The sequence below is a fragment of the Bombina bombina genome, chromosome 3, assembly GCF_027579735.1.
Source record: "Bombina bombina isolate aBomBom1 chromosome 3, aBomBom1.pri, whole genome shotgun sequence".
Classification (NCBI taxonomy): domain Eukaryota; kingdom Metazoa; phylum Chordata; class Amphibia; order Anura; family Bombinatoridae; genus Bombina; species Bombina bombina.
The window spans coordinates 965996789-966020862 of record NC_069501.1 but is presented as its reverse complement, the minus strand read 5'-3'; the positions used below and the strand labels follow the sequence as shown (position 1 = coordinate 966020862).

The window sequence follows — 24074 nt, the reverse complement described above, 5'->3', positions numbered from 1 at the left end:
GCAATAAACCTAATTAGCCTATTAAGCCCTTAAACCGCCAAAATCCACAACGCAAATAACTAATTAAATTACTAAGCCCCCTAACCTAACACCCCCTAAATTAACACAAATTAACTAAACTAAAAAAGTTACAAAAAATAAAAAAAAGCTAAGATTACAAAAATAAAAAAAGGCTAACATTACAGAAAATAAAAAAACAAATTACCAAAGTTTACAAAATTAAACCTAATCCCTATGAAAATAAAAAAGCCCCCCCCCCCAAATTAAAACACCCCCTAATCTAAGAATAAACTGCCAGCAGCCCTTAAAAGGGCTTTTTGCAGGGTATTGCCCCAAGATAAACAGCTCTTTTACAGAAAAAAAGTCTAAATCCCCCTAACAGTAAACCCCCCACCCACCAAACGCCCCAAAATAAAAACATAACACTAAAAAACCTAAACTACCTATTGCCCTGAAAAGGGCATTTAGCTCTTTTACTGCCCATCCCTAATCTAAATAAAACAACCCCCCCCAAAAAAAAACACTTAAAAAAAACCTAAGTCTAACCCCCAGGTTGCTACTCACCGTTCCTGAAGTCCGGCGGAGAAGGTCCTGTTCCAGGCGGTGAAGTCTTCTTCCAAGCGGCGACCTCTTTTTTTTTTCTTCCAGGAACATCTGGTGCGGAGCGGAGCTGAAGACCGGCGACCCTGGAACTGAAGACCTATGACCGCGGAGCCATTGAGAATCCTCTTCGTACGATCGCTGCCGTACACTGAATAGTGAATTCAAGGTACGCAATTAAAGATGGCATCCCTTGAATTCCTACTGGCTGATTTGATTCTTCAAATTCAAATCAGCCAATAGGATGAGAGCTACTGAAATTCTATTGTCTGATTTGAATAGCCAATAGAATTTCAGTAGCTCTCATCCTATTGGCTGATTTGAATTTGAAGAATCAAATCAGCCAATAGGAATTCAAGGGACACCATCTCTAATCGTGTACCTTGAATTCACTATTCAGTGTACGGCGGCGATCGTACGAAGAAACTCCTCCAAGCTCCTTGGCTCCGTGGTCGCCGGTCTTCAGTTCCGCTCCGCATGTTCCTGGAAGAAGAAAGAAGAGGTCGCCGCTTGGAAGAAGACTTCACCTCCTGGAACAGGACCTTCTCCGCCGGACTTCAAGAACGGTGAGTAGCAACCTGGGGGTTAGACTTAGGTTTTTATAAGTGTTTTTTTTGGGGGGGTTTGTTTTATTTAGATTAGGGATGGGCAATAAAAGATCTAAATGCCCTTTTAAGGGCAATGCCCAAACAAATGCCCTTTTCAGGGAAATGGGTAGTTTAAGTTTTTTTTAGTGTTAGGTTCTTTTATTTTGGGGGGTTTGGTGGGTGGGGGGGTTTACTGTTACGGGGACTTAGACTTTTTTTCAGTAAAAGAGCTGTTTATCTTGGGGCAATGCCCTGCAAAAAGCCCTTTTAAGGGCTACTGGCAGTTTATTCTTAGATTAGGGGGTGTTTTTATTTGGGGGGGGGGGCTTTTTTATTTTCATAGGGATTAGGTTTAATTTTGTAAACTTTGGTAATTTGTTTTTTATTTTCTGTAATGTAGGTTAATTTAAACTTAGGTATAAGTTTTTAATTTTTAGGAGTTAAACTTAGTTTTTAAAAAAAATTTTTTTTTAGATTAGGTATGGGCAGCAAAAGAGCTGAATGCCCTTTTAAGGGCAATGCCCATACAAATGCCCTTTTCAGGGCAATGGATAGTTTAGGTTTTTAAGTGTTAGGTTTATTTATTTTGGGGAGGGGGTTTACTGTTAGTGGGGACTTAGAATTTTTGGTAACTGCAAAAGAGCTGTTTAACTTAGGGCAATGCCCTACAAAAAGCCCTGTTAAGGGCTATTGGTAGTTTAGCATTAGATTAGGGAGTGTTTTTATTATGGGGGGGCTTTTTTATTTTCATAGGGATTAGGTTTTATTTTTGATAATTTGTTTATTTTTTTCTGTAGTTTAATTTTTTTTTTTTTTAATTTAACAACACAGACTGAGAGGGGGAGAGAGCAAAAGAGGGGAGAAAGAGCAAAAGAGGGGAGAAAGAGCAAAAGAGGAGGGAGAGATCAAAAGAGGAGGGGGAGAGAGAGCAAGAGAGGGAGGAGAGAGAGCAAAAGAGAGGGGAGAGAGAGAGTGCAAAAGAGAGGGGAGAGAGAGAATGCAAAAGAGAGGGGAGAGAGAAAGTGCAAAAGAGGGAGGAGAGAGAAAGTGCAAAAGAGAGGGGGGGGAGAGAGAGTGCAAAAGAGAGGGGGGGGAGAGAGAGTGCAAAAGAGAGGGGGGGAGAGAGAGTGCAAAAGAGAGGGGGGAGAGAGAGTGCAAAAGAGAGGGGGGGAGAGAGAGAGCAAAAGAGAGGGGGGGAGAGAGAGAGCAAAAGAGAGGGGGGGAGAGAGAGAGCAAAAGAGAGGGGGGGAGAGAGAGAGCAAAAGAGAGGGGGGAGAGAGAAAGCAAAAGAGAGGGGGGGAGAGAGAAAGCAAAAGAGAGGGGGGAGAGAGAAAGCAAAAGAGAGGAGGGAGAGAGAGCAAAAGAGAGGGGGGAGAGAGAGCGCAAAAGAGAAGGGGAAGAGATCAAAAGAGAAGGGGGAGAGTTAAAAAGAGAAGGGGGAGAGTTAAAAAGAGAAGGGGGAGAGAGAGCAAAAAAGAGAAGGGGGAGAGAGAGCAAAAGAGAAGGGGGAGAGAGAGCAAAAGAGAAGGGGGAGAGAGAGCAAAAGAGAAGGGGGAGAGAGAGCAAAAGAGAAGGGGGAGAGAGAGCAAAAGAGAAGGGGGAGAGAGAGCAAAAGAGAAGGGGGAGAGAGAGCAAAAGAGAAGGGGGAGAGAGAGCAAAAGAGAAGGGGGAGAGAGAGCAAAAGAGAAGGGGGAGAGAGAGCAAAAGAGAAGGGGGAGAGAGAGCAAAAGAGAAGGGGGAGAGAGAGCGCAAAAGAGAAGGGGGAGAGAGAGCAAAAGAGAAGGGGGAGAGAGCGCAAAAGAGAAGGGGGAGAGAGCGCAAAAGAGAGGGGGTAGAGAGCGCAAAAGAGAGGGGGTAGAGAGCGCAAGAGAGAGGGGGTAGAGAGCGCAAAAGAGAGAGGGAGAGAGAGGGGATAGAGAGCGCAAAAGAGAGGGGGGATAGAGAGCGCAAAAGAGAGGGGGGATAGAGAGCGCAAAAGAGAGGGGGGAGAGAGCGCAAAAGAGAGGGGGGAGAGAGAGCAAGAGAGAGGAGGGAGAGAGAGCAAGAGAGAGGAGGGAGAGAGAGCAAAAGAGAGGGGGAGAGAAAGCAAGAGAGAGGGGGGAGAGAGAGCAAAAGGGGTGGTGAAAGAATCCACCTGGATGGATTCTTTCACCACCCTGCCATTTCCGAAATCCACCTGGATGGCAGGGTGGTGAAAGAATCCAGATGGATGCAGCGTAAGCTGCATTCAGGTGGATTCTTTCACCACCCTACAATTTTCGGAACCCATCTGGATGCGGTGGGTTCCGAAAATGGTAGGGTGGTTCCTTCACCACAATAGACTGCCCTTCTGAAAATGGCAGGGTGGTTCGGTGGTTTCGTCACCACAATAGACGGCCCTCTGGGCAGGCTTTCCCACTAGTAATACTATAAATATAGATTGTTGTTGAAACTATGCAATAACAGTTAAATACATTTCTGTATCTATTTTATGTTTTACAGTTAATTGAATGTGTCCAAAACTTGAGAATTATCCTCAGTGCTAAAGAGCATAATAGGTAAATCCCTAAAAAAAAGGTGAGCAACATGTTTTACCTATAGCACACTGTATTTTCCTTTAATACTTACTCATTTCGGCCAGCTTTTGATGGAATTTGGATTCCCCTGAAATGTGTTTGCTGAAAAAAAAAAGGAAAAAGAAAACATTGTAGTCTAATTCTTAATTTCGAAGAAGCAAAACATGACATTACTCTCGACCATTTAGTGCTGACGGCTATAACTTTACACACTAGAGCATGCAATTTTAGCATTTCAAATCACTTTAAACTACTTTAATTGAAAAGAAAAAAAAAAAAAACGTCAAGAAGCAGCGGGGTTGAAGTTGGCGAGTATGGGGTGTTATTTTACGCTCCACTTGTAATTTGGCCCATAATTAGACAGATATAAGAAATATATAAAGTGGGAAGTTAGAATATTACATTAACCATTACAGCAGTACGGAAGATTATTGTAACTGGAAAATAAAACGTCAGTAAGTAAAACAAACAGTTTTGTGAACATGTGGGGAAAAATGTCATTTCCCAGGGCATTATATATTTAACATTTCAGTGAGTTGGGTCAGTGGAAGAGCAAACAAAACAAGTTATTTTATATATAGGGAAAGGTATTTCTGGTTGAAGAACATGTAACAGCTTGCTATCTAGCCTAATGCCATATTTAACAAGCTAATCCTAGAATCTAATGATTGATATCTGCCTTACTTGGCAATACCCGAACTGGTAGCACTTTCTGTGTTCACAATATGTTATGTACACCTATGTTTGTGTGATTATATTAGCATTTTGTATCCTACAAAATATAACCTACCAGTAAAGCAACATATTATTAAAACTTGTTTTTGTGTGACGTCATCTATTTTTTGTACACATATCTCAAGGACAAAAGGTTGTTTTCTTGCGCGTTACCACTTTGGCATCTGTATGTGTCTGACAGAATTATGATTCATATATATTTGACATGTGCAAAATTTTGGATTCCATTATATATTTGGTTCTGTGATGTAAATATATAAATTCCAGAAACAAAGGACAAAATAGGCATCTTCTAACTAAAATCATATAAAACCTCTGCTAAGAACACTACTGTGCAATTTCCACAAATCCACAATAATCTCTGTCAAGTTCTCTGTCTGTGGAGAATTGCCTGGACAAGGGGCAATAGATTGAGCGGTCCGGTGAGTGGAGATGCTCTGGGTGGACCAGTTACAGTGAAAAATAGCCAAATGTAGCTGTCAAGTGAGACATCACTCCCGCTTGGCATGTAGTGATGGTCCGGTGAGCAACTTGTGTTTTCAGTAGAAATGCCAGTTCTGTGGTGACCTGTTTCTTATTTTACACTCTGGGAATACTTGCTATATGGATTAATAAGTGCATAGGGGGTTTGGTGAGTCTCTGCTTAGATACTTTATGTTACATTACTGCTGCATATTGCGAGTGAATTAGTGGATTTAAAGCGATATGACTGAATTTTCTACTTGCTTTATAGTTTCTGCCTGAATAGGATATTGATCTAGAAAGAACTTTAACTAAGAACTTGGCAGAGATTATTGTGAACTTGAGGAAATTACACAGCAGTGTTCTTAGCAGAGGCTTTTTAGGATTACAGTAAGATGATGCCTATTTTGATGATCAATTTGCAATATTAAAGGGTGATATTCACTAAGATTGAGTAAAGACTCCTGATGTTGTTAACTATCACCCACCTAACAAATTAATGTTTGTGAACGTGAGTAAGTGCTGGTTTAAGGCTCACTTTCTGTACTTTCCTCAGTTAATATAATGTATTTATTTTGAGTCTCAGTGCACCAGAAGTCCTGTTGGATTGTGATGTGGTCTTTTGCGCTTCTTATATTTTAATTAATTCCCTTAAGCAGCTGGTATTAATTTGATATATATATATATATATATATATATATAGTGGGGCAAAAAAGTATTTAGTCAGTCACCAATTGTGCAAGTTCTCCCACTTAAGAAGATGAGAGAGGCCTGTAATTTTCATCATAGGTATACCTCAACTATGAGAGAAAAAATGTGGAAACAAATCCAGACAATCACATTGTCTGATTTGGAAAAAAATTATTTGCAAATTATGGTGGAAAATAAGTATTTGGTCAATATCAAAAGTTCATCTCAATACTTTGTTATATATCCTTTGTTGGCAATGACAGAGGTCAAACGTTTTCTGTAAGTCTTCACAAGGTTGTCACACACTGTTGCTGGTATGCTGGCCCATTCCTGCATGCAGATCTACTCTAGAGCAGTGATGTTTTGGGGCTGTCGCTGGACAACACAGACTTTCAACTCTCTCCAAAGGTTTTCTATGGGGTTGAGATCTGGAGACTGGCTAGGGCACTCCAGGACCTTGAAATGCTTCTTACGAAGCCACTCCGTCGTTGCCCGGGCGGTGTGTTTGGGATCATTGTCAAGCTGAAAGACCCAGCCACGTTTCATCTTCAATGCCCTTGCTGATGGAAGGAGGTTTGCACTCAAAATCTCACGATACATGGCCCCATTCATTCTTTCATGTACACTGATTAGTCGTCCTGTTCCCTTTGCAGAGAAACAGCCCCAAAGCATGATGTTGCCACCCCCATGCTTCACAGTAGGTATAGTGTTCTTTGGTTGCAACTCATCATTCTCTCTCCTCCAAACACGACGAGTTGTGTTTCTACCAAACAGTTCTACTTTGGTTTCATCTGACCACATGACATTCTCCCAATCCGCTTCTGGATCATCCAAATGCTCTCTAGCATACTTCAGACAGCCCTGACATGTACTGGCTTAAGCAGGGGGACACGTCTGGCACTGCAGGATCTGAGTCCCTGGCGGCGTAGTGTGTTACTGATGGTAGCCTTTGTTACGTTGGTCCCAGCTCTCTGCAGGTCATTCACTAGGTCCCCCCGTGTGGTTCTGGGATGTTTGCTCACCGTTCTTGTGATCATTTTGACCCCATGGGGTGAGATCTTGCGTGGAGCCCCAGATCGAGAGAGATTATCAGTGGTCTTGTATGTCTTCCATTTTCTAATTATTGCTCCCACAGTTGATTTCTTCACACCAAGCTGCTAGCCTATTGCAGATTCAGTCTTCCCAGCCTGGTGCAGGTCTACAATTTTGTTTCTGGTGTCCTTCGACAGCTCTTTGGTCTTCACCATAGTGGAGTTTGGAGTGTGACTGTTTGAGGTTGTGGACAGGTGTCTTTTATACTGATAAGTTCAAACAGGTGCCATTAATACAGGTAATGAGTGGAGGACAGAGGAGCCTCTTAAAGAAGATACAGGTCTGTGAGAGACAGAAATCTTGCTTGTTTGTAGGTGATCAAATACTTATTTTCCACCATAATATACAAATAAATTCTTTCCAAATCAGACAATGTGATTGTCTGGATTTGCTTCCACATTTTGTCTCTCATACTTGAGGTATACCTATGATGAAAATTACAGGCCTCTCATCTTCTTAAGTGGGAGAACTTGCACAATTGGTGGCTGACTAAATACTTTTTTGCCCCACTGTGTATATATATATATATATATATATATATATATAGATAGATATAGATATATATAGTTAGATTATATATATATATATATATATATATATATATATATATATATATATATATATAGAGAGAGAGAGAGAGATAAAAGCTATACCTTCCATCGGCTTCATCTTGTCCATCCATATCAAAGCGAAGTTTCTTTAGAGGTTTAGGAGCAGGGTTGTCGGCACTCCTCTTCATAGGTCTCTCGCTACTGCTTACCATCTGGTTTATTTTTTGAAATTTCTCTGCAGGCTAAAATGATGATAAACAGATAAAAATCATCCATCCTTAAAGGGACACTGAATCCAATTTTTTTTCTTCCGTGATTCAGATAGAGCATGAAATTTTAACTCCTATTATCAAATTTTCTTCATTCTCTTGGTATCTTTATTTGAAATGCAAGAATGTAAGTTTAGATGCCGGCCCATTTTTGGTGAAAAACCTGGGTTGTCCTTGGTGATTGGTGGATAAATTCATCCACCAATAAAAACGTGCTGTCTAGAGTACTGAACCAAAAAAAGCTTAGATGCCTTTTTCAAATTAAGATAGCAAGAGAACGAAGAAAAATTGATAATTGGAGTAAATTAGAAAGTTGCTTAAAATTGCATGCTCTATATGAATCACAAAAGAAAACATGTGGGTTCAGTGTCCCTTTAATGCTAAGTTAAATATTACATGTTAAACAGTATAAAATTGTAATATAACATCTTTAATTATGTGTAAACAACTTTGCAATATATATTCATTATTTTATCCCCTTTTCCTGTAATTTAAATTGATTGTTGGTTTTCAAAATCCCACTGAGTTTCTATAAAGTAACAGGCACGGCCAGGTTTTAACTCTTTTTCCTCTTATCTAGCCTTCATGCTGAGGGACAGATATAAATTAGGCAATAAAAGAAACCAAATAAGGCTATGTGGAGACCCTGTTAGATAATTAATTTAACAACCTTATGTTCCACATAACCTTATTTGCAGTGTGTCTTTTATTGCCTGTTTTATCTATGTCCCCAATTATGCTCAGCAGAAGAGATAGATAAGGGGGAACATAAGTTTCAACACAATGGCACCCATTACTTTATGAAAACTCAATATTTAAACAAATAATATAACTGTTAAAATAGATCTTCATATTATTCTAAGGCTAATCTTTGAATACATCATAATGTCTAGCATGCTTTACTGTTCTATATCCCTTTAATAAAACACACACTGTGCAAATCTGCTGTGTATGGCATCTTGTACTTATACAGCAGTGTTTCTTAACCTCAGCCCTAAAGTGCTGCCAAATAAACCAGATTATATATATTTCCCTGCCTGTGCTAATCAGTGACTCAGACACTAACTGATTGACCTGGAAAAAAAGTAGGGAAACACTGTTAAAGGGAAAGTAGAACACATTGTAACTAAGCTATTTCTGCAGTCATACAATAAATTAACATAGTAGGTGAGAGTGAAATGGTTCTGAATGCATTAACAACTTTTTTTGCTGCAGCTGTTATGCAGAGGTCCAATTCTTTCCACCACCTGCCGACTGGAATAGACACAGCTGATAACACTGACTTGAAGTTCATTTACTTATCTCTGCTGAGGTTAATAAGGGACAGATATGTGCAAGGAAACCCCACTCTTTTCAGACTAATGACAGGAAAATGGAGCAAATAAGCATAAGTTGTGTTACTACACATAATTATTATGTTAAATCTGGAAAGAATTTTATAAACACTGCTATATATGATTAATACTTTTATAGTTTGTTTGGAAGTTGCAAATTAATTTAAGCTCAGGAGAAAAGTTTTTTTTCCCCTTCAGAAAATGAGTATTGCTTGAACAATGATTTACGATTGCAGGTTCGCTAGTAGATTCAGAAATAAAGATATTTTACAGGGGAGTCAATGAAAAATGTTTAAAATTAATGAAATAGATAAAATTATCTATAGGATTGGATAAAGATCAGACTTTAACCTTTTAACACGTTAGAACGTTGTATTCCGACCGAATGTTGCTGGGCTTTAGCACCGATGGACAAAATACAACGTCCTAAACGCTTGGCTTTCCTGAAGCCACTGGCGCTTCCCTGATGAGATTGCGGTCTGGAGGGAGTGCCTAGCATCATAGGGACTCCCCCCACCGATGAAATCCCATCATTCAAATCTTGTGATCACGTGATTTCAATTTGTTTACATCAGAAGTTTTTCTGATGTAGACACGTTAACCCCGGCACGAAAGGGTTAAATGCAACTAACAGGACTCGTTTGTTTATGTTTCTTTCATAGGTGGAGAGAGTACAAGAGTCATTACTCTTTGGATTCCCAAAACTCCAAGAGCCCTTAAACCCTCCCAACCTCACTGATAAGCCAGTCTTATATTGAAGGTGAAGAATTGAGAGGCTCTAGATTCTTCATTGAAGGGCCCTTGGACTGATTTGAGGCCCATTTGTCCCACCAGAGAGCTACTACTTGGCACAGAGGGGAAATTGGAGTATTGGGTAGTGACATAATCACTCCCAGTGAGGAGTTAGTCAGAATCATGGGGACTGGTCTCAGCCTTCTCCTATTAGGTAATCAATATATTCCACATTTAGATCATATACTGATATGTGTTAAGCACATGAATGGGCTATCTACTGTGAACAGTTTTCTTCTGAAGCTGGTAAGCACAGAAAAGTGGGTGCTTGTCAGGTAAGTGGTTACATACTGCACTCACATAGCCTGCAGGCTATTAGTAGGTACATCTGTTCTATGGTACCCAATAGCCAGAGGATTACTTGTTACACAGACATTTATTATAACATCCTATTTTGGGCAATATAAAATTATTTCTATGCATTTTATTTTTGATAGCAAATGAGGCATTGGAGTTTAGAGTGCGTCTTTTTGGATGCTCTGGTGAGTTTGTGCGTGTTGGCTTTTCTTAGTTTGGGCGTTTTTATGAAGAGCTAGTGCACGTCGGCCTTTATAGTCTTTTTCAGAGCTTCTATGTAGAGAGCATTGGCATTCTTTTTTGTTTTAGTTTTAGTGTGCTCTTGTTAGCGCGTGCCGTTTCTGCTGGCGTGCTTGAGCCATGTTCCCATCTCAAATTAGTGCGGGAGTTATTTTTTACCGCCGTACTAGTTCAGCTACTCCCTCTCCTGATTAACTCACACCTCTGTGTTGCTCAGCCTCTTTGGATTGTTGGAGGGGTTAAGATATCCTTAGCTTTAATGTTAATTGTTAGAGGGTCTCTGCTGCATTTCGTACTTCAATCAATTCAGAGTCTTATATTTTAAATCCCTTAAAGGAACATGAAACCCAATTTTTTTCTTTCATGAATCAGATAGAGAATGTGTTTTTAAACAACTTTTATGTCTCATCAAATCTGCTTCATTCTCTTGGCATCCTTTGTTTAAGGAGCAGCATTGCACTACTGGGAGAGGCATATATATATGTGCAGCCACCAATTAGTAGCTAGCTCCCAGTAGTGCGCTGCTCCTGGGTCTACCTAGGTATTCTTTTCAACAAAGGCTACCAAAAGAATGAAGCAAATAATCGTCTCCCATATCTTGATTCTGTGGTTTTGCTTTGTCTATATTATTTTCTTCTGTATGGTGAAGCATCCTGGAACTGTCCCCACTACTTTCAATGATGATCCTTTAGGGTAGATCACTTTTTAAATGAGATTTCTGCAAGCTTACGCCTGTATCTCCTCCTGCAATCTTTGCATGGATCACCTTATGCATTCTAATCAGTCTTATGCTGCTCTTGCCCCTAATGGAATCTGTCCTCCATCTGTTTGCTCTATACAAGGGAGTTCTTCAAATTTTGCTCCAAAATTTAAAGGGACAGTCAAGTACAAAAAAAACTTTCATTTTTTAAATAGGGCATGCAATTTTAAACAACTTCCCAATTTACTTTTTTTTTTGTTTTAAATACTTCCAAATTTACTTTTATCACCAATTTTGCTTTATTCTCTTGGTATTCTTAGTTGAACGCTAAAACTAGGAAGTTCATATGCTAATTTCTTAGACCTTGAAGACTGCCTCTAATCTGAATACATTTTGACCACTAGAGGGCATTAGTTCACATGTTTCATATAGATAACATTGAGCTCATGCACGTAAAGTGACCTAGGAGTGAGCACTGATTGGCTAAACTGCATGTCTGTCAAAAGAACTGAAATAAGGGGGCAGTCAGCAGAAGCTTAGATACAAGATAATTACAGAGGTAAAACGTGTATTATTATAACTGTGTTTGTTATGCAAAACTGGAGAATGGGTAATAAAGGGATTATCTTTCTTTTTAAACAACAAAAATTCTGGTGTTGACTGTCCCTTTAAGGATTTTGACCACTCAACTATTTCTGAGATGTTGGCGGTTATGCCTCCTCTAAGTAAACGCAAGGGGTCCATTTCTGAAAACATTTCTAGCATTTCTGAATCAAATAAGATCAGCTAAGCAGTTTCTCAATATTTGAGAATCTAAATCCTCAGATCTGTCTTCTAAGGGTGAAATAATTTCAGATGATCAGGACACATATGCCTCCCTCTTTCATGTTTAAAGGGACAATTTACCCAAAAAATAATTTACCTAATTTTACCTGCTAGAGTATATTAAATTGTTTAGAAATAGCTCATTATCCTTTTTATTGGCATTTGAAATAGCTGATTTAGCTTGTAATATCCCAACCTATACTAAAGTTTCTATACCTAGGTATAGGCTATTGAGAAACTATGTGAACACAGCCAGCAGTTTTTCCCCCAGTGGGAGGAGGAAGAGATAAAGCATATTTTGATGGGCTGTGGTTTTTATAGACCAAATCCAGCTATTTCGTTTGCAAAAAGAAGCATAAATGAGCAATTTCTCATACATTTATATGCTGCAGCTGGTATAACAAGTCATGGGGAACAAATTCAAGGAAAGAACAATTTTAGAGTGAACTGTCCCTTTAAGCTTGTTCATCTTCATTTACCTTTGAAGGAAGTTTTTGTACTTTAGGCGTTCAAAATCCTAAAGCTCCTGAGGAACAATCAATAAAGCAATTGAATTTGATTTTCAAACCCACTGCTAAGTCTCCTGTAGTATTTCGGTTCCAGAGGCTATTTCTGAAATAATTACTAAAGAGTATTTTCTTTAAATCCAGCTTTACAATTTAAAAGGAGGTTTCCTTTACATGCTACTAGCATTAAACTTTGGAAAACAATGCCCCAGGTGGATGGTGCTATTTCTACTTTAGCTAAACACTACTATTCCTTAAGAAGATAGTACTTCTTTCAAAGACCCTATGGATGGAAAGTTGGAGTCCTATCATAGAAGGGCTTCTCAGCAAACAGGTTCTCTGTTTAGGCCAGCGATCAGTATTGCTTGTGCTGCAGCAGCTTCTACTCTTTGGTGTGACTATCTGAGCAGTTGTCCGATGATTCTGTTGATGAATATGTTCAACATTGTTTGAAACGTCTTAGGTCAGCAAATTATTTAATTTGTGATGCTATTGTTGACATTATTATGATAAACATAAAAAATATGGCTTTAGCAGTTTTGACCAGAAGGGCCTTGTGGTTGAAATTAAAATTGAGCTTTCAGGGAAAGATTTTGTTTGGGCCTGGTCTTGATGCCATTATCTCTACTGTGACTAGAGGGAAAGGATTATTTCTCCCTCATGATAAGAATTCTAAGGAAAAGAATAGGGCAAAAAGCCATTTTTGTTGCTTTCCTCAATCTAGGAACCAACAATAATCCTCCTCTTCACATAAGTAGTATTCTACTAGATCCTCATGGCAGTCCAATTCTAATTGGAATAAGGCTACACAATCAAATAAGCCATAATAATTCTTCTGCAACCAAGTCAGGGCCCCCCAATCACGAGAGTTTCTGGTAGGGGGCAAATTAAGTCTCAATCTATTCAAGGATCCATGGGTTCTAAATATAGTTTGCATGGGATACAGAATAGGCTTCAAATCGAGGAATCCTCATGGAAGGTTTCTCCTGTATCATGTTCTACTGAGTCCAAATATCAGTATCGGAACAAGACCAGGGGTTTTATTCCAACCTCTTTATTGTTTCCAAGGAGGAGGGAACTTACAGGCCTATTGTGAATTAAAAGACTTTAAACAGATTTTTCAGGGTTACTGTCAAGATTGAAACAATTCGGACTATTCTACCTCTTGTTCAACAGGGGCAGTTCATGTCTACGATAGATTTGAAGGATGCTTACCTTCATATTCCAAACCACAAGGGTCATCACCAGTTCCCTAAGATTTACCTTTTCAGGACACACATGTTCAGATTGTTGCTCTTCGACTTGGTCTGACTACTATTCCCAGAATTATTATGAAGGTTCTAGGAACTCCCTTGTCTGTAATAAGAGCTAAGTGTATTTTGGTGGTTCTTACATGGACGATACCTTTAACTTTAGCAGTATCTCATACCAACAGCCTCTTGTTTCTTTAAAAGCATGGTTGTAGAATAATTTTTCCAAAGAGTTTTCTTTCTCCTCTAACCAGAGTTTCTTTCCTAGGTGTCAATATAGAATCAACCTCTATGAGACTTTCTTTGACAGATCAAGAGAGGATGAAGTTATAGATAGCTTAAACAAGTCTTCAGTCAGTTCTTTTTTCTACGGTAGCTATTTGCATGGAGATGTTGGTCCAATGATAATTGCAGATAGCTTGTTCATGTTGGTCTAATGATAATTGCAGATAGCTTGTTCATGTCTTCAGTCAGCTCTTTTTTCTATGGTAGCTCTTTGCATGGAGGCGTTACGTCTTATGATAGTAACATCAGATGCTATTCCTTTTGGATCCTACAGCAAGACAATATATTTCCTGGTAGATAAATCACCAGTTAATTTTTCAGGGGCATCATTTGTTCATCCAATCTTGACCGTTGTAACGACAGACACATATTTTGGGTTGAGGTGCAGTTTGGGGGCTCAGGAGAGCACAGGGAGTTTGGTCTCAGGAGACGAGGTTACCAATAAAAATTCTGGAACAATGTGCAATCTTCAGGGCCTTCAGAGATGGCCATTTCTGAAAAGAGACAATTATCTATGTTTTCAATTTGACAATGTCACAGCAGTTCCCTAGAGATGAGGAAGGACTCCCAAATGTTGACTTGGGCAGAGAGCAAACTGTGTATAATTTCTGCAGTTCATATTTCAGGAGTGAGCAATTGGGAAGCAAATTTTCTTAGTCATCAATCTCTTCCTAGGGAGTGGCCTATTCATCTTGAGGTTTTCAATCAGACTGTAGAAAGATAGCTTTTCATTTAAAAAACAAGCTTCCCAGAAATTTTATGGATGCTCTAGTAGTTCCTTGGTCGTTTTGTCTTGATTCGATTTTCCCACAAACTGGTATGTTGCCAAGATAATTAGCCTGCATCAAGCAGGAGCTGTCATCAGTAATTCTGATTGCTTCAGCTTGGCTTCGCATTACTTGGGATTGCAGATCTAATGCAGATGTCCAGTTGTCCTCCGTCATCTCTTCCTCTGCACCACGGCCTATCTCAAGGTCACTATTTTTATTAAGATCTCAAGTTTCTCAACTTGATGGCTTGGAGAATGAACGCCTAGTTTTAAAACAGAGAGGTTTTAACTGATTCTGTGATTAAAACCTTAATTAAGATCTGTAAACCCGTGACAAGATTTCTTTTACAAAGATATGACGAGTCCACGGATTTCATCCTTACTTGTGGGATTTATCCTCCTGCTAACAGGAAGTGGCAAAGAGCACCCCAGCAGAGCTGTATATATAGCTCCTCCCTTCCCTCCCAACCCAGTATTTCTCTTTGCCTGTGTTAGTAATAGGAAGAGTTAAAGTGAGGTGAATGAAGAAATTTTTCTGCCCTGAGGTTGATGATCTTAGCAGACGTAACTAAGATCCATTTTGGTTCCCACAAAGCTTCTGAAGGTAGTGCAAGAGAAATCTTCAGTGTGGAGAACAGTGTCATGCTACAAGCAGCATTGAGGTATGTTCAGTCTTTTATTTCTGAGGAGACTTGTTATATCAGAACTGGCTGACATTTTTCCCTGCATGGGAAGGGGTAAGCAGTAGACCTGTATCACTGAGGGTGTTACTGAAATTCCTGTGTTTTATACATATTGCTATTACGGTTTGCATATCTGTATTGGGGCTTGACACTGGGAGAGGCAGCTTGACATGTATATATTTAGTATTTAAGGTCAGTAGTGCTGCAGTTATTTGTTAGAGGATTATATGTACAGGGGGCCACATGGCTTTTCTTTTTCAAACCGCTTCCCATGCGGTTAGGCAGACTGTTGAGACGACATCCATGATGGGCGGGGCCTATTTCGCACGCTCAGACGCACAGTTTTCTCTCACTAAGAAGTCAGCAGGCATTAGCTCCGGTGGGGCCTAAAGTTGTTTTCCAGTCACCGGATCGTTGTTGAGTCAATTTTCAGTACCCTGAGGGCAGGTAGGCGCCACAGCAGAGCTATGGCGAGGTGTAGGGGTCATTTTCATTGTTAAAATATATATTTTTTTAATTAAAATGTCTCTTAGAGGGTAATTTCACCTTTACTTATAGGGTGCAATAATTTTTGGTCAAATTGAATTGTTATATATAATCGTTTAGCGTTTACTCTGCAGGATATGGCTGCAGTTATGTCAACTACCCTTACAGAGGTATTATCTAAGTTACCAGTGTTACAGGGTAAACGCAGTAGGACAGGAATTAATGTGAATACTGAGTCCTCTGATGCTTTGTTGGCTATTTCCGATGTACCCTCACAGGGCTCCGAGTTGGGGGTCAGGGAACTTTTGTCTGAGGGAGAACTTTCGGACCCAGGAAGTATGTTACCTCAGACAGATTCGGACGTCATGTCCTTTAAATTTAAGCTATAACATCTCCGCCTGTTACTTCGGGAGGTCTTAGAGACTCTGGATGACTGTGACCCTATTATGGTACCACCAGAGAAATTGTGTAAAATGGACAAATATCTAGAAGTACCCGCTTACACTGATATTTTTCCGGTTCCTAAAAGAATTTCGGAGATTATAAAGAAGGAATGGGACAGACCGGGTATACCGTTCTCTCCTCCTCCTAATTTCAAGAAAATGTATCCCATATCAGACACCATTCGGGACTCTTGGCAGACTGTCCCTAAGGTGGAGGGAGCTATATCTACCCTGGCCAAGCGTCCAACTATCCCTATTGAGGACAGTTGTGCTTTCAAAGACCCTATAGATAAGAAGTTAGAGGGTCTTCTAAAGAAATTATTTATTCATCAGGGTTTCCTTTTACAACCAACAGCCCGCATTGTTCCAGTTACTACTGCAGCGGCTTTTTGGTTTGATGCTCTAGAAGAGTCTCTGAAGGTTGAGACCCCTTTAGAGGACATTTTAGATAGAATTAGGGCTCTCAAGCTAGCTAATTCTTTTATTACAGATGCGAAAAATGCAGGATTTGCCATTTTAGCGTGTAGAGCGTTATGGTTAAAATCGTGGTCTGCTGATGTGTCATCTAAATCAAAGCTCTTAGCTATTCCTTTCAAGGGTAAGACCCTATTCGGGCCTGAGTTGAAGGAAATCATTTCTGACATTACTGGAGGTAAAGGTCACGCTCTACCTCAGGATAAGTCTGTTAAGATGAGGGGTAAACAAAATAATTTTCATTCCTTTCGGAATTTTAAAGGAGTACCCTCTTCTTCCTCCACAAAGCAGGAAGGGAATTTAGCTCAGGCCAAGTCCATCTGGAGACCCAACCAGGCTTGGAACAAGGGTAAGCAACCCAAGAAGCCCGCTGCTGCTACAAAGACAGCATGAAGGGACGGAAGCCCGCTGCTGCTACAAAGACAGCATGAAGGGATGGCCCTCGATCCGGGACCGGATCTAGTAGGGGGCAGACTTTCTTTCTTTACCCAGGCTTGGGTAAGAGATGTTCAGGACCCCTGGGGACTGGAAATCGTGACCAACGGGTATCAACTGGAATTCAAAAATTTTCCTCCAAGAGGGAGATTTCTTCTCTCTCGATTGTCTGTAAACCAGATAAAAAGAGAAGCATTCTTCCGTTGTGTAAAAGACCTCTCTACTATGGGAGTAATTCGTCCTGTTCCAAGATTAGAACAGGGACAGGGATTTTACTCAAATCTTTTCGTGTTTCCCAAAAAAAGAAGGAACGTTCAGACATATTTTAGACCTCAAGAGTATAAAAAAGTTTCTCAGAGTTCCATCCTTCAAGATGGAGACCATCCGAACAATTTTACCAATGATCCAGGAGGGTCAATATATGACTACCGTGGACTTGAAGGATGCATACCTTTATATTCCTATCCACAATGATCATCATTAGTTCCTAAGGTTTGCCTTCCTGGACAAACATTTTCAGTTCGTGGCTCTTCCTTTCAGGTTGGCCACAGCACCCAGGATCTTCACAAAGGTTCTAGGGTCCCTACTGGTGGTTCTCAGGCCGCGGGGCATAGCAGTGGCGCCATATCTGGACGAAATTTGATTCAGGCGTCAACTTATCATCTGATGAAATCTCATACAGACACAGTGTTGTCCTTTCTGAGAACTCACGGATGGAAGGTGAACCTAGAAAAGAGTTCACTAATTCCTCAGACAAGGGTTCCCATCTTGGGAACTCTGAAAGATTCTATAGACATGAAAATATTTCTGACAGAGGTCAGAAAGTCGGAAATTCAAAATACATGCTGAGCCCTTCAGTCCAATCCTCGACCATTAGTGGCTCAGTGTATGGAGGTAATTGGATTGATGGTGGCGGCAATGGACATCTTTCCGTTTGCTTGGTTTCATCTCAGACCACTGCAACTGTGCATGCTCGGACAGTGGAATGGGGACTATGCAAATTTATCTCCTCCGATAAATCTGGATCAAAGATCTCCAAAGATAATTCTGGATCAAGAGACCAGAGACTCTCTTCTTTGGTGGTTGTCGCTGGATCATCTGTCCCAAGGGACGTGTTTCCGCAGACCCTCGTGGGTGATAGTGACAACGGACGCCAGTCTACTGGGCTGGGGTGCAGTCTGGAATTCCCTGAAGGCTCAGGGACTTCCAGACTCAGTCGGAGTCTCTACTTCCAATCAATATTCTGGAATTGAGAGCAATATTCAATTCGCTTCAGGCGTGGCCTCAGTTGGCTTCGGCCAAATTCATCAGATTCCAGTCGGACAACATCACGACTGTGGCTTACAGCAATCATCAGGGAGGAACGAGGAGTTCCTTAGCAATGACAGAAGTATCCAAGATAATTCAATGGGCAGAGACCCACTCTTGTTATGTCAGCGATCTACATCCCAGGAGTGGACAACTGGGAAGCGGACTATTTAAGCCGACAGGCTTTTCATCCAGGGGAGTGGGAACTGATGCGGTCATTGATACGTTGATTCAGGCTCGTAAGCCTGTCACTAGAAAGATCTATCATAAGATATGGCGTAAATATCTTTTTTGGTGTGAATCCAAAGGCTACTCATGGAGTAAGGTTAGGATTCCCAGGATTCTGTCTTTTCTCCAAGAAGGATTGGAGAAAGGGTTATCAGCGAGTTCCTTAAAGGGACAAATTTCTGCTTTGTCAATTTTGCTACACAAACGTTTGGCAGATGTTCCAGACGTTCAGTCTTTTTGTCAGGCTCTAACCAGAATTAAGCCTGTGTTTAGACCAATTGCTCCACCCTGGAGTTTGAATTTAGTTCTTAGTGTTCTACAAGGGGTTCCGTTTGAACCCATGCATTCCATAGATATTAAGTTGTTATCTTGGAAAGTTTTGTTTTTGGTTGCTATTTCTTCTGCTCGTAGAGTTTCTGAGCTTTCAGCACTACAATGTGACTCGCCTTATCTTATCTTTCATTCTGATAAGGTGTTTTTTTGTACCAAACCTGGGTTCCTTCCTAAGGTTGTTTCAAATAAGATTATTAATCAGGAAATTGTTGTTCCTTCTTTATGTCCTAATCCTCCTAAGAAGGAGCGTCTGTTGCATAACTTGGACGTGGTCTGTGCCCTGAAGTTTTACTTGCAGGCGACTAAGGATTTCCGTAAATCATCTTCATTATTCATTGTTTTTTCTGGAAAGCGTAGGGGTCAGAAAGCTACGGCTACCTCTCTTTCTTTTTGGCTGAAGAGTATCACCCGCCTGGCATATGAGACTGCTGGACAGCAGCCTCCTGAAAGAATTACGGCTCCTTCTACTAGGGCTGTGTCTTCTTCATGGTCTTTTTTTTTTTTTTTTTATTTATATCCAACAATGTATACAATTGTGCAGATTCCACATCAATGTGCCACACAGGGCAAACAGACAGTATGCAAGTTATATTGATGCAGGATCTTCAACTTTCAATTACAGGGTCAATGATAACCTTTTGCAGAGCATTTGTACACAACGTTGGGGGTTTTATTTTTAACATAACAAACTAAACAATAATAAACTAAACAAAAATAAAACTAAAACAAAACCAATACCTCCCTCCACTAAAACTATGGAAATGTATGTCACCCTGGAAAGCAAGTGGGTGAGGTATCCTCATAATTAGAATTTTAGGGTCTTATGGAGTGCTAATATAGTGCGTGTTCTAGTGAGCAAGGAATACTTTGGGGCCTGTACCATGGAACCCAGGGCAAACAGATATACGGGATGGTCAAACAACCCTACGAGTGCCTGCAGGTCTCATACATAACTGTTGTAACTCTGGAAAGATATTGACTGATAACCAGTTCTTAAAAGGTAGGGCTCAACAAACTAAGGTTGTTTATAAATTAAGGCAGGTATCCATAAGCATGATGTACAGGGGAGGAGATGGGGGCTATGGGGGGAGTTGGGCAAGGACATGCATTTCAGGATGTGGTACAATGTTATAGGAACTAAGGGGTATAGCATGGGGTTGTCCCTGCAGGTCCGCAGCATGGTCACTGATACTACAGCCCAAACAGGGTTACTATAGATAGGCGCAGGGTAGGATGGTGGTAGCATATGGAGTAGCTAATTATGCAGTAAAAAAATAATACAAAGACAGTAAAACATTATTGCCTTAACATAGCAAGTGAGAAATCATAGACTCTCTACCCCGGGAACAGCGTGACACTAAGGGAACTTTGGTTAGGGTACAAGGCGGTCTGTGACACGAAGCCCCAAAAGCTACCCAATCAAAGTGAAATTAACAAAACAAAGTAGCTAAAGTAACTAAATCCCCCTCTGCGTCATTGAAAGTGTTGAGAGCGGAAGCTCCATGTGTAAGGTTCCTAGTTAAGGTGTGCGATAAGTTAACCCATAGAATATACATCTGAGGGTTTAGCCCATAGTCATTACATTTTAGGGTTTAGCATGTGTTGCATGTAGTATACCTCGACCCATCAGACAAGTTATTATGAAACTGTATAACATTTGATTAAAGGAAAACATGTGCAATCCACTATGTCAGATTCAATATAGTGTTGCAGAAAGGGAAGTGTGTTGTTCTGCCTCTAATAGTAGATTGTAGCGTAGGGAGTTTGGTGTTCACAAATTTTCTCTTTTTATTTTTATTTTATTTGGTATGTAGGAGTGTAGGAAGGCCCTTAGACACTAATCCACAAAATGAAGTGTTATTAGTATACAGTACTCCTGCCCATCGCATAACGTTCTCTGAACATTTAGAGATGACTTTTCTGTAGTGAGTTCACTAGTGACACTTGGACCTTACATTGAGAGTTTGGCATTGTCCACCAAAGTATCTCGGCACTCAGCAAACCGGTACAGGGGGAAAAAATTAAATAAATGATTTCTTGGCCATTTATAAGACAGTTTTTGGGGTTTTATAACAAGAATTGACCAGTGCCATAGTGTAACCTCAATAAGTACACACTAAGAGGTTAAGACGTAGCCAAGGAAACACTGGTTAAAGTACATGGAGAGCCGTGAGAAGGAACCCTCAAGGCTAAATAATCCAAGTGAGTGTCCGCTGTACACAACCATCGTCTAGGTAAATCCTGAATCTGCAAGAGATCCACTCTCTATCTAACCGATTCCACTTTGATTTGTAGAAGGGGCAGGCTGACAATACGGCAGTCGCACATGTAAGACGGGTGACGCTGTGTCAGACTCCTGCAGGCTCCCATCATCTAGCCAGGTACGCCATCCCAGAAGCTTTAAGCGAAATCGGTTAACTCGATGTCTAAGAGGGGAGCGACCCTTTGTTAGGTGGTTCGGAAGGCAATTATGATGATCCCTGTTCAGCACACCTCCGTGATTAGCTGCAGCCCTCCTAGGTGGTCTTTGCATGAATGTGCTAGCTGCTTCTTGTAAGTTGGTAACTGCAAATGAACCTGTTGTCATAAAGAGCTCCGTGGTACCCACTCCCCGTCCTTTCTCTTCTTGTCCAGGGATTATCAGTGTCACAGACGTATTAGCCGCCTCGTGGTGCAGCGCCTCTGGCCAAAGATGGCGCTCCGCAGATAAAAATGGAGACTTGTGAGCTTGCGTCTCTGCCAGCAGTCGCTGCATAGCTGTGTCCAATTTAGTAATCGCTGGAAGCAGCAGGGCTTTCAAGGCTGATAGCATGTCCTGCATTTGGCAATGTTCAGTAAGAATAGCAAAATTCATTCATATAGTATTAGAATGTCCATGTATAATGCAGTAGGTTTCTATCCACTTCGGAACACCTCAAACGACTTTTAATATGACTTCCGTGGGAGAGAAGATGGTAGTTTCTCTATACGCCTTAATTCTCGGACACGTAGCTGTCAAGAGATATGCAGATGGCAATAGGTTCAAGCTGCTTAAAGGTTTTCTTTCTCCAGGGTTCTCAGAGCTTCAGAAGAATGCAGCCATCTTGGAACACCACCCACCGGAAGTCCTCTTCATGGGCTTTTAAAAAACGATGCTTCGGTAGAACAGATTTGCAAGGCTGTGACTTGGTCGTCTCTTCATACTTTTTCCAAATTTTACAAATTTGATACTTTTGCTTCGTCTGTTTTTGGGAGAAAGGTTCTTCAAGCAGTGGTGCCTTCCGTTTAGGTTCCTGTCTTGTCCCTCCCTTTCATCTGTGGACTCGTCATATCTTTGTAAAAGAAAAGGAAATTTATGCTTACCTGATAAATTTATTTCTTTTACAATATGACGAGTCCACGGCCCACCCTGTCATTTTTAAGACAGGTATATTTTTTATTAAACTTTAGTCACCACCGCACCTTTGGCTTTTCCTTTCTCTTCCTAACTTCGGTCGAATGACTGGGTTGGGAGGGAAGGGACGAGCTATATATACAGATCTGCTGTGGTGCTCTTTGCCACTTCCTGTTAGCAGGAGGATAAATCCCACAAGTAAGGATGAAAACTGTGGACTCGTCATATCGTAAAAGAAATAAATTTATCAGGTAAGCATAAATTTCCTTTTATCACATGGTTTGAAAGATTTTTCATTCATGGTGTGAGAAACAGGGCTTTAGCTGGCATTCTTTTAGAATACCTAGAATTCTCCAATTTCTTCAAGATGGTTTGGATAAAGGTATATCCTCTAGTTCTTTTAAGGGTCATATCTTGGCTTGTTCGGTTTTGTTCATAAGACAATTGCTAATCTTCCTGACATTAAAATTGGATATTCAGCTTTCGTCTTGGAAAGTTTTGCTTCTTTTAGCAATATCTTCTGCTAGAAGAGTTTCTGAGTTGGCTGCTCTTTCTTGTGAGCCTCCTTATATTTTCCCATCAGGATAAGGCGGTTTAAAGTACGTTTGATTTCTTGCCAAAGGTTGTGTCTTCAGTCAATATTTATATTATTAATATTAATTGTGAGATGCTACTACACAATTTGGATGTTATAAGAGCTTTGACATGCAATTTGTAGGCAACTAAGGATTTTAGACAATCCTCAAATTTGTTTACTCATTTCTCTAGTTCAAGAAGGGGTGAGAAGTTTCCAGCTAAATATTCTGAGGGATATATTAAAGGGACATAGAAGTACAAAATAAAGGTTCTACTGTGTTAGAGCATGTTATCACTGCTCTATTGCTTACATATAGATATGGTTAACCCCTGCAAAGGAGTTAAAGTCAGCTCCAGAGCAGCACTACTGAAAACAGCTGGTGAGCTAAATACAAGAGCCATTTGTATATAGCTACCAGTCAATATATAAATGCATAGAAACTATAGATTAGTTTTAATATCTATGTTTTAATATCTATGTGTAAGTGGTGCTTTGGATATGGAGATACAGTTTAGCTCAATCTACTACCATTATTATGTTTTTATGGGGTTTTGTTTGCATCAACCCATTACGACTACACAAAAGACAGTAATTTCAAAAGGTTATGATTTGTATATGTTACTGAGTATTGCAAACTGGAATATATATTCATGATACCGTAATATATCAATATCATTATTTACCTTTTGTTGTGAATATGTTTAGACAAATATATTGTTACGTTTTTAAAAATTTATAAACTATCCCAATTACACAGGATAATACAATTGTATATATAATATAACATATCACATATTACTGTTACATTTCTGCACATCTGTGACCACTATGCACTTTGCCTTTAAGAAACGTTCACGTATACTCTCTGATTACCTCTGGTATTTTTATTGGATGTTTTAGCCAATTAGCATACCTGAGCACCTGTATATATTGTTCACCTTTGACTGGCATGTTACAGCTTTGATTACGGCACACTGCCGGAACGCGTAAGCTTGCCAGCCAGAGGTCTTCGTTTTGGATTGTGTCTTTTACCTACCTGAAATAAAAGTTCTGTTTTAATTTGCCAGCCTGACTCCGACTCCATTTTTTGGATTGATCGTGTATACGATGTCACACAAAGTATACCACTGCTTGTTAATTAGTTTACATCATGCGTTCTCCGCAGTAAATAGACAGAGTTCAATATACCCCACAT

The 24074-nt window shown here is 40.2% G+C and overlaps 1 protein-coding gene across 1 annotated transcript in view; it reads right to left on the bottom strand.

Annotated features, from left to right (window-relative positions):
- Positions 1–24074, bottom strand: part of RB1 (RB transcriptional corepressor 1) — a 1127793-nt gene that overhangs the window by 13316 nt on the left and 1090403 nt on the right. The window contains exons 28-29 of the mRNA XM_053708021.1: positions 7375–7514; positions 3795–3844 (exon numbers count right to left, since the gene is read on the bottom strand). Coding sequence (XP_053563996.1) covers positions 3795–3844; positions 7375–7514 — 190 coding nt within the window. The remainder of the gene's footprint in view (positions 1–3794; positions 3845–7374; positions 7515–24074) is intronic.